Raw genomic sequence first — 14,618 nt, 5'->3', positions numbered from 1 at the left:
TAAGAAAGCCCTATAAGAACATTTGCATTTAATACTAGCACTGGGTTCTCACCTGTTGATATCTAGACACAGGATACATCAGCTTCACATCAAGCTTAGGGTTATACTGGGCAAGAGACTCATGGCGATAGTGGTTAATCAGCTCCACAACAGAACAAAATGTCAGTGGATCAGAAAAACCATATTTTCCATCTCGATGATAAATTTTTATCAATTTATTGTTGCCGCCTTTTCTGCAAGGGAATCATAAGAGACTTCATTGATCACTGATCATATGTGCAACTGTGTATAAAACTAATACATAACACTGTAACTATACTAAAACTCTGAAGTCCTGCACTACCAGTATTGTGAGCAATACTGTGATTTGAATTTTCAATCAAATTACACTCTAAGTATAGTTGCCTTATTACTCTAGAAGCTTTTTCATTAAAAGTGAGAATGACCCTTTCCTGGAGGTATCTTTGGCCTTTTGGCACATCATTTGGTTCAGTTACCTCGCCATTACTCATATGTTTCCTCAGAATCTCATGCCAAATAATAATGAAGGGGCTTCTAATATGCTAAAATCAAATTGCTTGTTCTTGTTTCTACAAATATATCTGTTCTTTTGGATTCCAACCTTAAAATTAGTTATGACACAGGAGAATATTTAGACTTATCACATTCTCAGATTTAATTTCACAGTACCATACTTTGCTCGAAAAACCAGTACTTCTGGAAAAAGCAAACATCAGAACACTTTTCCACATCTTTTAAACATATGGTTCTTGCACATTTAAGTATATAACAAGTAAGAAAAACAGGTTGCTTACCTGTAACTGATGATCTCTGAGTGGTCATCTGTGCAGTTACACACATGGGTTCTGCGCCTGCGTTCAAACCCGACCTCAGAGAACAAGAGCTAGCCTCTAGATTTGGCACGCTTCCTTCCCGCGCTCTGGGGAGCAGACACCAATTGCGCATGTCTGGAGTGGGGAAGGAAACGCCCTCCCACTCAGTTTCTTCCGCCGCTAGAAAATCAAAAAAAACCCCAGCAAAAATGTGAGAGATGCCAGCAGTGGGGAAGGCTGGGTGGGCGTGTGTGACTGCACAGATGACCACTCAAAGATCATCAGTTACAGGTAAGGAACCTGTTTTATCTTCTTCGTGGTCTCTGTGCAGTCCCACACATGGGTGTTTGGCAAGCTTCACTAGTAGGATGGCAGGTGCTAGTGGCTCCACAGCAGAGAACAAACCCACCACACAGTGAAAGAAGGGAAGAAGGTATAGGATCAGACACCCATACTAGCCTACCTGATTGGAGAAGGACGCCAGCCATCAGTGGAAGATGGACCACAGCACTGATTGGCCGAAAGATGCATCACATCCTGGCTGAACGTCAAGGGCATAATGCGTCACAAAAGTCGTTTGTGAGGACCACGTGGCAGCAGTGCAAATGTCCTCCAGAGGAACGCCCTCGAGAAAGGCTGATGACACAGAGACAGCCCTAGTCGAGTGGGATTTCAGTGTGACAGGTAAGGGTTGTTTCGCCAACACATAACAGAGTGAGATAGTCGAGGTGATCCATTTTAATAAACACTGAGAAGAGATTTTATGTCCCAGACGGGGCTTGCTGTAATCCATGAATGAATGAGGATCTTGGCAAAAGGGAGACATTCTAGAAAGACAGAAGGAGAGTGCTCTGCGGACGTCTAGCGTGTGAAGAGCCCTCTGAACATCATCTGTTGGATTGGCAAAGAAAGTGGGTAGCACGATAGGTTGGGACAAGTGAAAATCTGACAGTACCTTAGGCAGAAAAGTAGGGTCAGTCCAAAGAACCACCTTGTCCTTGTGGAAAATGGTGTATGGAAGACCGGCTCGTAAAGCACATAAGTTACTCGCTCTCTTAGCAGAGGTGACGGCTACTAGGAAGGCTAACTTCCAAGAAAGAAGGTGCAGAGGTACAGTTGTGAGAGGCTCAAACGGTTTGCCCATGAGTTTGGAGAGGACAAAAGACAAGCTCCAGGCTGGAACAAGTGGTTTGACTGGAGGATTTAGAGACATTATGGGAGAAAATGGTTCTTCCCTCAATAAAATCATGAAATGCAGATAGGTGAACTTTCAATGAGGAATAGCTCAGGCCGGATTGATAAAGAGAGACTAAATCGCAGATAGGTGAACTTTCAATGAGGAAAAGCTCAGGCCGGATTGATAAAGAGAGACTAAACAGGTGAGGATCACAGGTAAGGGTGCAGCTTTTGGGTCCTCTCCCTAACTGGTGGCATAAGAAACAAAACGTCGCCACTTTGCCTGGTAAGAATGATGAGTAGCTGGCATCTAGGAAGACATGCTGAACCTCTGGTAGGAAGGTTAGGTTGTTATTTGCCATGTGGTCAGCTTGAGAAAACTAGGGTTGTGATGGAGGATTTGGCCGTGATGTTGAGAGTGTAGATCTGATGCCGGTGGAAAATGTTGGTAGACTGCACGAGACAACTTCAGCAGACTCGCAAACCAAGGTTGCTTCGGCCACCATGGTGTTATTAAGATGCAGTCTGAACAATCCTGGGTGATCTTTTGTATCATCCTGGTAATGAGTGGAAATGGGGGAAACATACAGAGAAGATGCCCCATCCATTGGTGCAGGAATGCATCTCCCCATGAGGTCCCTGATGGGAGGGCCTCGACTGTAGAAGGTTGGACCCTTCACAATGTCCTGTGCAGCAAAAATATCTATTTCAGGGCACCTGAAGTCATGGAAAATGGGCTGCAGATAGCGAGGATTCAGTGACCACTCATGTTTGACCGACTGTGTCTGGCTGAGAAGATCTACTTGGGAGTTCTCTATGCCTGGCAAATGAACTGCCGTAAGGTCGATGCCCTGCATCTTGCACCAATGCCACAAAGCCATGGCTTTCCTGCAGAGTTATGTGGACACTGTCCCACCCGGCTTGTTTATATAGTAGACTGGGGCCATGTTGCCCGATGTGATCTGTACATGGCGGTCACGCAGAGTAGGCAGGAAGGAACGAAGGGCCTGATGTACCACCATGAGCTCCAGGCAATTGATGTGTTGGGACTGTTCTGACATGGACCATTGACCCTGAGCCATTAGAGCCCCACAGTGTGCTCCCCAACCCCACAATGAGGCGTTGGTGGTGAGAATGGTGCTCGGAGGAGGGAATTGGAACAGCATTCCAGTCAGCAAGTTCTCCACCAGGGTCCACCACTGAAGGGTTGATAGAACACTGGGTGGCACCGTAAGAAGCAACATTTGATGCAGGTGAAGGGGGTTGAAGGCATGAATGAGCCACAGTTAAAATGGCTGCATGTGAAGCCTGGCATACAGTAGCACATTGGTGGTCGCAGTACAGCCAGCACTAAAAAGCACAGGATGGAGGTCCTGTCCACTGGGAGGAAGGCATGTTGAAGGAGAGTGCAAAGTTGCTTCCTTACAAACTGTAGATCCTGGACGGGGGTCAAGTGGGACTTGGAGAGGTTCACACAGAGACCCAAGGATGCCAGGAGCCGGAGTGTGGTGACTACATCTCGACAAAGTTGATGCTGGGAATGGGAGACTATCAGCCAGTCATTGATGTAGAGAAAAACAGTTATCCTGCATTGTCTGAGGAAAGCAACAACCACCGCCATGCATTTTGTGAAGACTCTTGGTGCTGTCGAAAGTCCGAAGGGAGCACTTGGTATTGGTAGTCGTGTGCTCCCACTGTGAATCTCAGAAAACGGTAGTGTTGAGGACAAACAGTGATGTGAAAGTAAGCATCCTGTAAGTTGAGGGATGCTAACCAGGCACCCGTGGGGATCAGGGGGAGGATAGACTGAAGAGTAATCATTCGAAACTTTTTGTGTGTGATATAGTGGTTGAGTTGTCGCACGTCCATAATGGGATGTTTGATTCCACCCCATTTTGGAATTATAAAATATTGGGAATAGAATCCCTTGTGATGTTGAGATTGAGAAACGTGTTCTATAGCTCCTTTGGCCAGGCGAGTTTAAACTTCCTTTTGAAGGAGACTGGAGGGAGGAGTCACCACAAAATGAGGGACCTGCGGGGTCGAAAGAAACTTGATGGTGTATCCTAGGCGAATGATGGTCTCTGTGGTGATGGATTTCCAGGTGTCGATGAAAGGGCATAGTCTGGTTTCCCAAGCAGGTGCAACCAATGGAGGATGAAAAGGACTGCGTGGGGGGGGGGAGTCAAAGAGACTGTTTCACAGGAGGTGTTGCCTTCTTGGAGGAGGGAGCTCTGGGCTTCTGGTGGTATGGCTGTTTAGCTGAGGAAGCCCTGTGCTTCCAGTAGTCTGACTGATGGGGAGACCTGGAGCATTTGGGGCTGCTGGGCTTCCAAGTTTTGAATCGGGGAGCCCGTGGTTGGGAGAACTGTGATACTCCCAAATGGTGAGCTCTCTTACGGCTGTCATCTATGTTGGTGAGTCTCATTCGTGGAGGCATGGAACAAGCCTTCCCCATCAAAGGGTAGATTTTCCACCTTTGATTTTATATCAGGTTGCAGGATGGGAGAACTCAGCCAGGTGTGCTGAGGGTGATTGAAGTAGCCATGGCATTTGATGAGCAGGATACTGCATGGTGGACAGTACTGATTTGTTGCTTTGTTAATTTGGACAATTTGTTGATGAGAGTAGCAGCAGTTTTCTGGGAAGCCTCAGGTAGTTCGGCAACCAAAGTGGACAGTTGGTTTGTCAGGTGAAAGGAATAAGCACAAAAATAGGCTAAGTAGTTATGAATCTTGGCTGTCATGGTGGTGTCCAGTTTACGTCCTTCTCGGTCTGGTGGTGGAGGGTGTCGTATTTGCTTGGATTTGGATGTAGAGTGCACTATGACTGAGTTCGGTGCTGGGTGTGAGAAAAGGAACTTTGAATCTGACAGTTGTACTCAGTATAGAGAATCAAGATGCTTTGATGTCGGTGGGATAGAAGCGGGTTTGTCCCATGCCTGTCGGAGGACATCTAGGTGAACTGGGAGCATGGGGAGCAAGGACGCTGCTGGAAAGTTCAATTGCACTAACTTATGGACCAGGTTTGTAACCGTTGGCGCGTCACTAGCGAGTTGGATGTTCAATGCAGTAGCCATGCGAATTACCAGTTCGAGGTAAGCTTTGGATCTCTCCAAGGGTGATAGAGAATCCAAGTGAACTATGTCTGAATCCGGGGAAGTGTGAAGGGAATCATCTGCCTCTGAATTGGACCCCTTGGACCCGATGTCTGACAGTTCCGAGGCAGAAGTCTGACGGCCGAGGTTATCTGGTGGTGCAGCTGACGTTGGTATCGGAGGATCTGTTGGTGTGTTGGTTGGAGGCCCAGGGGGGAGGGGGCAGCAGCAATAGCTGTCGGAGGAGCTGAAGGTGGCTTTATGACAATAGGAGCATCCGGTGGGCCAAACACCAGGGGTCGTTGGACCCAAGAAAGACGCACGCAGAATTCTTCCAATGGGTACGGTGAATAAGGGCATGAACCGGCCGTCGCTGGGAGGGTGGGGTATAAATTTAACGAATAAATAAATAAATAAAAGAATAGGGATCTCGATCTTGGATGGAGATCTGTAATGCTCCTGGAGGGATCAGGGAAAACACTCTTGCAGAGAGGGAGATTGTGACTCTGACGAGTACCTAGAGTAGCCCTCATAGGGAACAGTGTAGTAAGCTGGAGCTTAATGGAAACAGTACTCGTTTTGGGATCGGGATCGACTCCGATGGAATCAGCATGGGGGAGACAGCTGTGGCAGCTCAGTAGGTTGTGAAGGTCTGTCCTGATGAGCAGGATCGGCTTCGAGGAAGTCTGACAGCAGATAGTTGCACACAGATGGGATTGACAACAGTATGACTGCAGGGATGGAGTCCTGTGTGTTCAAGGTTGTGGTTTCCGAAGGTTGCACTGAGACCGGGGTTGATTTCAGGATCGTTGCAGGCGTTGGTACCGACCAGTCCTTCAACTTGTGCGACTTCTTCGGTTTCTGCACATCTGGAGACGAAGCTGAGAGTCTCTTGGACTGTTTGTCAGTCTTACGCTTTGGGGCCATCGAGGCTGAAGATGTTCCCGACTTGGCTGAATCTCCGCTCTGAGTTGGGGGAGGTGGCGAGGGTCTAGAACTCAAGGACATTGCTGGGCGCAGGGAGGCCTCCAAGAGGTGGCTCTTCAGCCTCGCAGCTATGTTCTTTTGAGCCTGTTTTGTAAAGTTACTGCAGTGGATGCGGGAGTCTGGTTTGTGAGCCTCACCCAAGCAGAAAGGACAGAGGGAATTCCATCAGTAGGAGGGATTTTCCCCTCACAATTTTGACATTTAAAGCGGGTCTTCCCTTCCATGCGCCACCATCAAGGGCCAGGGGGGAGGAGAAGGGGGGAAGATGACAAGAGGAGAAAAACTCAAGGAAAATTCTTTTTTTTTTTTGGTAGGAACACTGACAACGGAGATGAAGACGATGATGAAGACTGTGAGATGAAGAAGAGGCCTAAGAAGCAGCTCAGTAGAAGGAACACAGCAAGGTAGGTCTAACCAGTGCGGCAGTTGAGAAGAAACTGAGTGGGAGGGCATTTTCTTCCCCACTCCAGACATAGGAAATTGGTGTCTGTTCCCCAGAGTGCAGGAAGGAAGCGCACCAAATCTAGAGGCTAGCTCTTGTAGTTCTCCGAGGTTGGGTTTGAGCACAGGCGCAGAACCCATGCGTGGGACTGCACAGAGACCACAAAAAGATCAAAGAAGAGATTGTGCAAGCCATAAATTCTCTTCTGATCCTCTTTCCAGTAGAACCCTATGGATGACATATTGTCTAAACTGGATGTCTTGAGCATCCAATTTAAAGATCATTTTTTTGTGTGCGAACTGCAGTGTAACTGCACTATATCGTCATTTCCCTCAAAAGAACATTATATAAATATCTATTTGTATAAAGCCCATTTATATAATTGCTCCAGGCTTTCTATATGCCATCCATAGTCTATGTGACCAAGAAACAAAATGGAGAATGGAGCTACGCACATCGAATTACAGTTCTTAACAACTGGAATTACCAAGAACAGGAACATATTTAGTCCCTATCCCAATGGGGATCCCTTTTACTTTTTCCAGTAAGTAAATGGTTGCAATTTATTTCTAGAGTAAAGCTCTGCAATTGTGGAAAACACTGTGCTGTTAAAAACATTATCAACCATTCTGATACTGGATGGCACCCATGGCAAAGAAAGCTTTAGAATTGGTGGGGAAGGTTCAATATACTCTCTTCCATTTTCCACAAAGAGCTGGGTTTAGGAAGAAAAGATTCAAGCAGAACATGGCCTTTTTCATCCCCTGGAACTTGCTTTAAACAGAGAAAGCCAGTAATTCTCAGAATGCCCAATGCCATTGTAGATTCCAGTTTGTTTTGATGCAGAACAAGTTGCTCATTCTTAATAATGCATATCAAGGCCAAGTGAGAAACACTTAACAAGTTTTAAGACAATGAACACCTCAGCTGCAGCTAGTGTGAAAGTGATCATCCACATCTACAAATACAGCAATAAGTAGCAAATGCTACCCATAATCTGGGCAAGACAAAAAGGGGAATCCCGAATTATTTACCGCAGTGTCAGAGTATAGTCTCCCTGCTTCTTTGTTGATGCATCTCGCACCAGGAATGTTCCATCTGGCATATCTCGTAGTTTATCATTTACCTCTTCCCTGAAAGAATAAAAAGTTGTAAGATGGATAAAACAATGTTATGTTTAATGTGCCCTCATTCACAACAGCACTATTAATTCCTAAGATGTATAACAGGCCATTCCATCCTGCTTTTGAAATAATTGTGTTATTTGCTCTTTAAACTGTGTCTAAAACAGAGGATTTGTAGTCAAGCTTTATGGCTTCCTGAGATAGGTTAGAACTTTTTAAAACATTTAAACATCAAGCAGCCACATTTATAGACTTTTTCCTAAACTGTACCTAAACTGCGATGAGTGGCCATTGTGGATCGGGGAGGCTTGTACTCAAGGCTCTGCGTGTGCATGTCTGAGATCCCATATGTGTGATGTACAGAGACCACTGAGAAAAATGATCTGTTTCAATCTTTTTGCTTTGCACACAACATATTACTTTGCTCTAGGTTCACACTGATCTCAGCTATCTAGTTTATAACCCTCAAGTTAGCAAAACTCTAGAAATTTCTATTGACCAATTATTGTAGAAGCATCTAAGGTGGAAAGAAGAATATAGGTGCTATCTAAACAATAGCTTGTTTGTGTTGCATATACACAGTATTTTCATAAGTAATATTCAAATTGTCTGAGTTTCTCTGATATAATTTATGTGAACATATAATCATTAAAATAAAATACAAAGTGGAAGAGAATGATATGGAATGCAAATGAGAATTAAGATGCCTACAGATTTTTCATTTGCATTACAAACTGAATCAAGAACAAACTACTTTATGAGACTGAGGTTGGTTCCATTTGAACTTAATGTGATTTACATCAAGAGGTTAACCAGCAACAAATAAAGCTACTTTAAATCATGACTGAAACTATTTTTCCAGTTTTGCAGTTCATGTATTTCCTGATAAAGTGTACTAATTGCTGTGTAAGCAATTAAAGCATAATGATTTGTAACTAAATTGAGCCTTTATCTAGTTCCATCATTCAAACTGTGCAACCACTGATTTTTTTATCTGATTAGAAACAGGGAAGCAGTTATGACATTAAAGATTTGTGTTTGGATCTCTGCATGTTTGCACAAATTTGAATATTTTTCCTAGAATGACGATCTGGTGATCAGAGTAAATATTCGTAATTTGTGCAGCAAATAATACAACATATCTATAATCCTTGATCTCAAAAGGAAGCTTTTTGGTACTGGTTACATAGAAAAACAAGGTTTAACTCAATGCATTTGTGAAAAGATAACGGATTTAGTTTTAAGAGATTATGCAGACTTCAAGACGTTTGCATACCAGATTATTAAACACAAATTAAAAGTTAAAAATCTGATTTAGACAAAAAACAGCTCGTTGGCACTTACCATGAAGGGTCCTTCTCCTCTGAGGCTAGGAGGACATCTCTGTGGGTTATTCCCATTGTTTCCGCCCTTTTAGTTCTGGGACTCCGAAAGCAGTGAGCTCAACTCTAAGACCTGCATCTGCAATAACATACTAACATAATGTCAACTTTTAACCTGAAACTTTAACCAGGTTAAAGTGGCTTTGCGGGGAGGGTGGGGTATAAATTTGACAATAAATAAATAAATAAATAAATAAAAGGTAGAAGAGAAACAGCAGCACTAAGAGTAAGCTGACAAGAGAAAGACAGGAGGGTCGAGATGTCCTCCTAACCTCAGAGGAGAAGGACCCTTCACGGTAAGTGCCAATGGGCCGTTCTCCCTCTGAGGTGGAGAACATCTCTGTGGGACCTCCCAGAGCAGTGTCCCCCAGAGGGGTGGGTCCTTGTTGTCAGCTGATGTGCTGCAAGACTCTTCTTCCAAGAGCTGCGTCAGCTGAAGCCACGGTGTGTAGCCTGTAGTGATGAATAAATGTGGAAATTTAAGACCACATGGCTGCCCTGCAGTCCTCTTCCACAGATGCATGATTGAAAAAGGCTGTATTAGTTGAGGTGCTGTGGAGAGAATGAGCCGTGATGCCCCTGGGAACTTCCAGACCTGTGGCCCTGTACACCTCTGAAATGCATGACTTCAAAACTGCGCTGATGGATGCTCTGGACATCTGGACATCCTCCCTCCCTTCCTTGGGGGTGAAATGTTGATGAACAAGCAGTCCATTTTTCTGACAGATTCAGATCTAGTGATGTCGATCTTGAGAGCCCGTCTGACATCCAAAATATGCCACACAAACTCCTTGGGGTGTTTAGGCTGTGGGCAGAAGGTAGGTAGGTAAACTTCGGAAGGAATGTAGGCTCTGTCCTGAGGATCACCTTGTCTTTATGAAATATGCACAGATTACTCTTAATGGAGAATGTTCCAATCTCAGAGACCATACGGGCTGATGTTATAACCACCAAGAATAGTGTTTTCATACATAACCATCTGGCACCAACCTCTGTCAGAGGCTCAAATGGTGACTTGGTGAGGGCAGATAACATAGTGTGTAATCTCCATGTAGGAAACCAATCCACTTGAAGTGGAGCTTTGAGTGATGCACCCTGGAGGAACAACTGAACATGAGGATGCTTGGGTAACTTGTAACCCCCAATGAGAGAAATCACTGTGGATAGAGCTGCCGTCTGTCTGCGTAAGGTGGATGACTTGAGGCCCGAAAGCAAACCGTCCTGGAGGAAGGATAGAACTGAAGCTACCGAAGGACATAGATCTGTTTTCTTCCTTCTACACCACCTGACAAAGGCCTTCCAAGTTGCATTGTAAATGGTTGACTGTCTTCTGGAAGAAAGAATGGTGTCCGTCACCTCTGCGGAATAGACTAGTTGTCAAAGTTGGTTCCTTTCAAACACAGTCACGCTGGATGGGGATGCCAGACTGGTTCCTGAAGTAGCATGTCTGGAAACACCGGCAACGACAGAGGGGGATGAGTTGCCAGCTCCATTAGAGCCAAAAACCACAGTTGAGGAGCCTTTAGGATCAACTCGGGACTCTGCTCTCTCACCTTCTGGATGGTCCTGGGGATGAGAGGAAAGGGAGGAAAGGCAAACAGAAGTCCCTGAGGCCATGGAGACTCTACTACAACAGTTGCCTCCACTGCTGGATGGTATTTTGTGAAAAACCTCAGAAGTTGATGGTTTGAGGGAGACACAAAGAGGTCCACCAGAGGCATCCCCAGATTGTGGCAGATGATACGGAATATCCTGGGGTGCAGAGACCACTCCCCTTCTCAATAGTCTCTCTGATATGTTCTGATCATATAGAAATGATGTTCCTTTCAGCCCAGGCTTGAATTTTCATGGCTTCCCGACTGAACTGGGAAAACTTGGAGCCCCCTTGTTTGGTCAGATAAGTCTTTGCAGATACGTTGTCCATCCAGACCAACACGTGCTAGTGCAGGAGATCGCGACTGGAGTTGGGGCATGTCTGATGGCCCTGAGTTCCAGCAAATTGATGGGTAGAGATTGATCATCTGGGAGCCAATGACCCTGCGTTAGCACATTGTCCAAGAAGACTGGCATCCTTAATTATTTCCTTGGGAGAAATAATATTAAAGACCTTGGCCTGACGGAGATTGTTCAACTCTGTCCACCACACGAGACTGTTCTTGATTGCCAGAGGAGCCTGCAGACTCAAATTTCTCCTCTCCATGATGTGCCATTGATGGGGCCAAAGAAATTGCTGTAATGCCCTGGCATGTAGACAGCCCCATTGGACCATGTCCATGGATGATATTAGAAGACCCAGGAGCCGTGCCAGAGTTAGTAATGAGGACATATCACTTCGGACAACAAGCCTTGAGCAAGGGAAGAAACAGTGAGTTGGTAGTCATATCGATCACTACTCCCAGGTGTTCAGCCCTCAGATGGCTGAAAAGAAGGGTTCACAATGAAACCATGGTCCTGCAGGTAGCAGAGAGTCAACTGGGTGTCCCGGAGAGACTTGGCCAGTGTGTTGGACCTGATCAGAATATCATCCAGGTACGGGTGAACATGGATGCCTTGTTTCCTGAGATGGACGACTAGGCAGAGTAAAACCTTGAAGAAAACTCTTGGGGCCGTGGAGAGCCCAAATGGAAAGACCCGATATCGAAAGTGGCAGTCATTCACAGCAAACTATGGGAAGGATGAATAGGGACGTGGAGATAGGCGTCTGTGAGAGCTATCAACGTCAAGAAATCGCCCTGCTGGATGTTCTCTGTAATGGATCTCAACATCTCCAAGCGGAAGCGCTGCAGCTTGATTAATTTGTTGAGAAATTTGAGATCCAAGAGGGCTCTCCAGTTGCCATTTTTCTTCGGAACCATGAAGAGAATAGATGCCATGACCCCTTTAATTCTGAGGAACAGGCTTGATGGCCTGAATGTCGAGAAGATATTGAAGGACTGAATTGAATATGAGTTTTTTGTCAGCCTTCTTGGTCACTGGGGACTGAACAAATCTTTCTGGTGGGAGGTTCCAGAATTCGATGATGTATTACTGAGAAATCACGTCTCGAGTCCAGGAGTCCGCTTCAGAATCCTCCCAGCACGGAAGGAAGTGTAGAGGACGTGCTCCCATTGGAATGGACCTGGAGTCAAGCCTGCTTGGGTTTGTTGACACGGTCCACTCTGTTGTTTCTGTTGAAGTTGTGTTTGCTGAATTTGGAACCGGAAATACCTCTCTTGAATGAAGGTTTCGAGTTTTCCCAGTTGTTTTTCTTGGCATCAGAGCGAAAATGTGGCAGGGAGTGCTGGGTGCAAAAGGAATGGGATCGGCGCCTATCTGTGAGTTGAAGAGACCTAGGCATGGCCTTCTTTTTGTCATGTGTCTATCAATATCTTGTCCAGAGATTCCCCAAACAAATGGTCACCCTGTAAGGGGTAGGAGGCAACTAAACATTTGGACAAGAAATCTGCCTACCACACTCTGAGCCATAATAAGCCTCTGGTCACTGTGATAGAGGCCATGGCCTTGGAAGCATATGTCAAAATGTCCAATGATGCATCCGCTGAAAAGGAAGTGGCTTTAAGAATGCGACTGGCCCCTTCATTCTCCGGCAAAAGTTGGATCAGTTTATGTATCCAAACAATGGAGACTCTAGAGATTATAGATGTCATGGCAGAGGCTCTCAACATCATTACTACTGCTTCGTGTATCCTTTTAAGAGCTGCTTCTGCTTTCTTGTCCACTGCATCCCGAATGGTGCCATGGCCATCTTCAGAAAGCAGACCAGTAGATTGCAGTGCTGCCACTGGGCCATCCACTGGAGGTACCTGTAACAACTTATTAGCATAGTTAGGCAATGCGTAGAGCTTTTTAACAAAATGTGGAAACTGGTTATTAGCAGCTAGCTTGTCCCATTCAGACCTCAGCTGTCACTCAAAATATTCCGGAAAAGGAGAAACCTTTCCAAGTACTGTGTCAGAGAGAAAAAATTCAGCATCTCCAATGGATTTAGATTTTAATTTTCTCCCTGATGCCCTGGCATCCTCCTCAGGAGGAGAATCCTGGAGTCTTAAGGCTGCTAACACCTTGGTCAGCAAGAACTGGTAGTCCTCATCCTTTAAAAAACCTACTAGCCTGCTCAGGAACATTGGCTGGAATCTCCTCTTCATCAGATAGAAACTCCCCTTCCTCGTGTTCATCAGTCTCAGATTCTGAGGAGCCTGTACAAGATACCCCAGCCCTCTTCCTATGATGGGGAGCCTTCTGGGAAGCCTTAGTGGGTCAGGGACGACCGGGCTGGTTGGGAGAACCCTGAGGAGTGTTAAGAGGTGGCAAGGTTTTGGAGCCGAGCTCCACACTTGCAAAAAGGCCGCCAATTGTCAATGAGAGCCCCAGGGAAGCAGCGGGCTCCTCCAGCAAGCGGCGTCTCTTCGTCCTCCACTCTGCTGCTGCCAGCTCTTGATCTTCGCGGACGGCACAAACGAGCCGCAAAGGCAAGTTGGCCCTCCTGGTGGACTGCATGGGCACTGCTGTGGCGCACTGCTCAGCTTCTTCCTCCTCTGTTAAAAAGCTGTTGGAGTGCTCCATCGCTGCCATTGGGCCATTGGAAAAGGGCGGGAGCACTCAGAGAACAATCCTTGCTGCTCCCTGAGAGTAGGGAGTGAGGGAACGCAGAAGAGGACAGAGGAAGGTAGAAGGTAAAATGAATAAATATGAGTATAAGTACAGACTAGGGGGAAAAGGGAAGAAATACAGAATAGGAAACAATAAGAAACACTTTCCCCTCTTTTGTTTATTTGGATTTTGGAAATATTGCTGGCAAAAGTGAAAGAAGATATTCAAATAAAAGGCCTTAACCACTGAGGACATGTGTATAAATATAGAGCATTCACAGATGATGTTATGTTTATTGTTGAAAATCCACTAGTCAATTTACCCTTTTTGATGAAGAGAATAACAGACTTCGGAGAGCTGGCTGGCTTTTATGTAAATAAAAGCAAAACTAAAATGTTGTGCAAAAATATGATAAAAACCAAACAAGCAGACCTACAAGAACTGGTGCAATGTGAGGTAGTGAAAAAAACTAAGTATCTTGGTATAGACCTGACTATGACCTCTTTAAAAATAATTACGAGAAGCTATGGGTTAAGATATTGGATGACTTTAAGAGATGGGACAATATGAACTTATCTTTGCTGGGAAGAATCTCTGTGGTTAAAATGAATGTTTTACCACGGCTGATGTTTTTGTTTCAAACCATCCCGATACTGAAGGAAATAGAGGTCTTGAACAGATGGCAACGAGAATTATCAAAATTTGTTTGGGCAGGAAGAAAACCAAGAATTAAGATGAAGATACTATGTGATGCCAAAGAGAGGGGAGGTCTACAATTACCGAATCTGCGACTATATTATGAGGCGGTTTGTTTAACGTGGTTAGAACAATGGGTGACTTTGGATAACAAAAAACTATTAGCCTTGGAAGGACATGATTGCAGATTTGGTTGGCATGCGTACCTATGGTACGGAAAAACTAAAATGGACAAATTTTTTAAACATCATTTTGTAAGAAGATCTCTCTTTGGAGTATGGTCGAGATATA

At 45.2% G+C, this 14,618-nt stretch overlaps 1 protein-coding gene across 1 annotated transcript in view; it reads right to left on the bottom strand.

Moving 5' to 3' along the window:
- The window catches only part of PIK3R3 (phosphoinositide-3-kinase regulatory subunit 3), a 61,496-nt gene that overhangs the window by 9,424 nt on the left and 37,454 nt on the right, over nt 1-14,618 (bottom strand). The window contains exons 3-4 of the mRNA XM_015421950.1: nt 7,570-7,668; nt 53-233 (exon numbers count right to left, since the gene is read on the bottom strand). Of these exons, the coding sequence (XP_015277436.1) occupies nt 53-233; nt 7,570-7,668 (280 nt within the window). The remainder of the gene's footprint in view (nt 1-52; nt 234-7,569; nt 7,669-14,618) is intronic.

The sequence above is a fragment of the Gekko japonicus genome, unplaced genomic scaffold (genome assembly GCF_001447785.1).
Source record: "Gekko japonicus isolate JY-2015 unplaced genomic scaffold, Gekko_japonicus_V1.1 scaffold75, whole genome shotgun sequence".
Classification (NCBI taxonomy): Eukaryota; Metazoa; Chordata; class Lepidosauria; order Squamata; family Gekkonidae; genus Gekko; species Gekko japonicus.
This window is presented reverse-complemented; position numbering and strand designations above follow the sequence as displayed.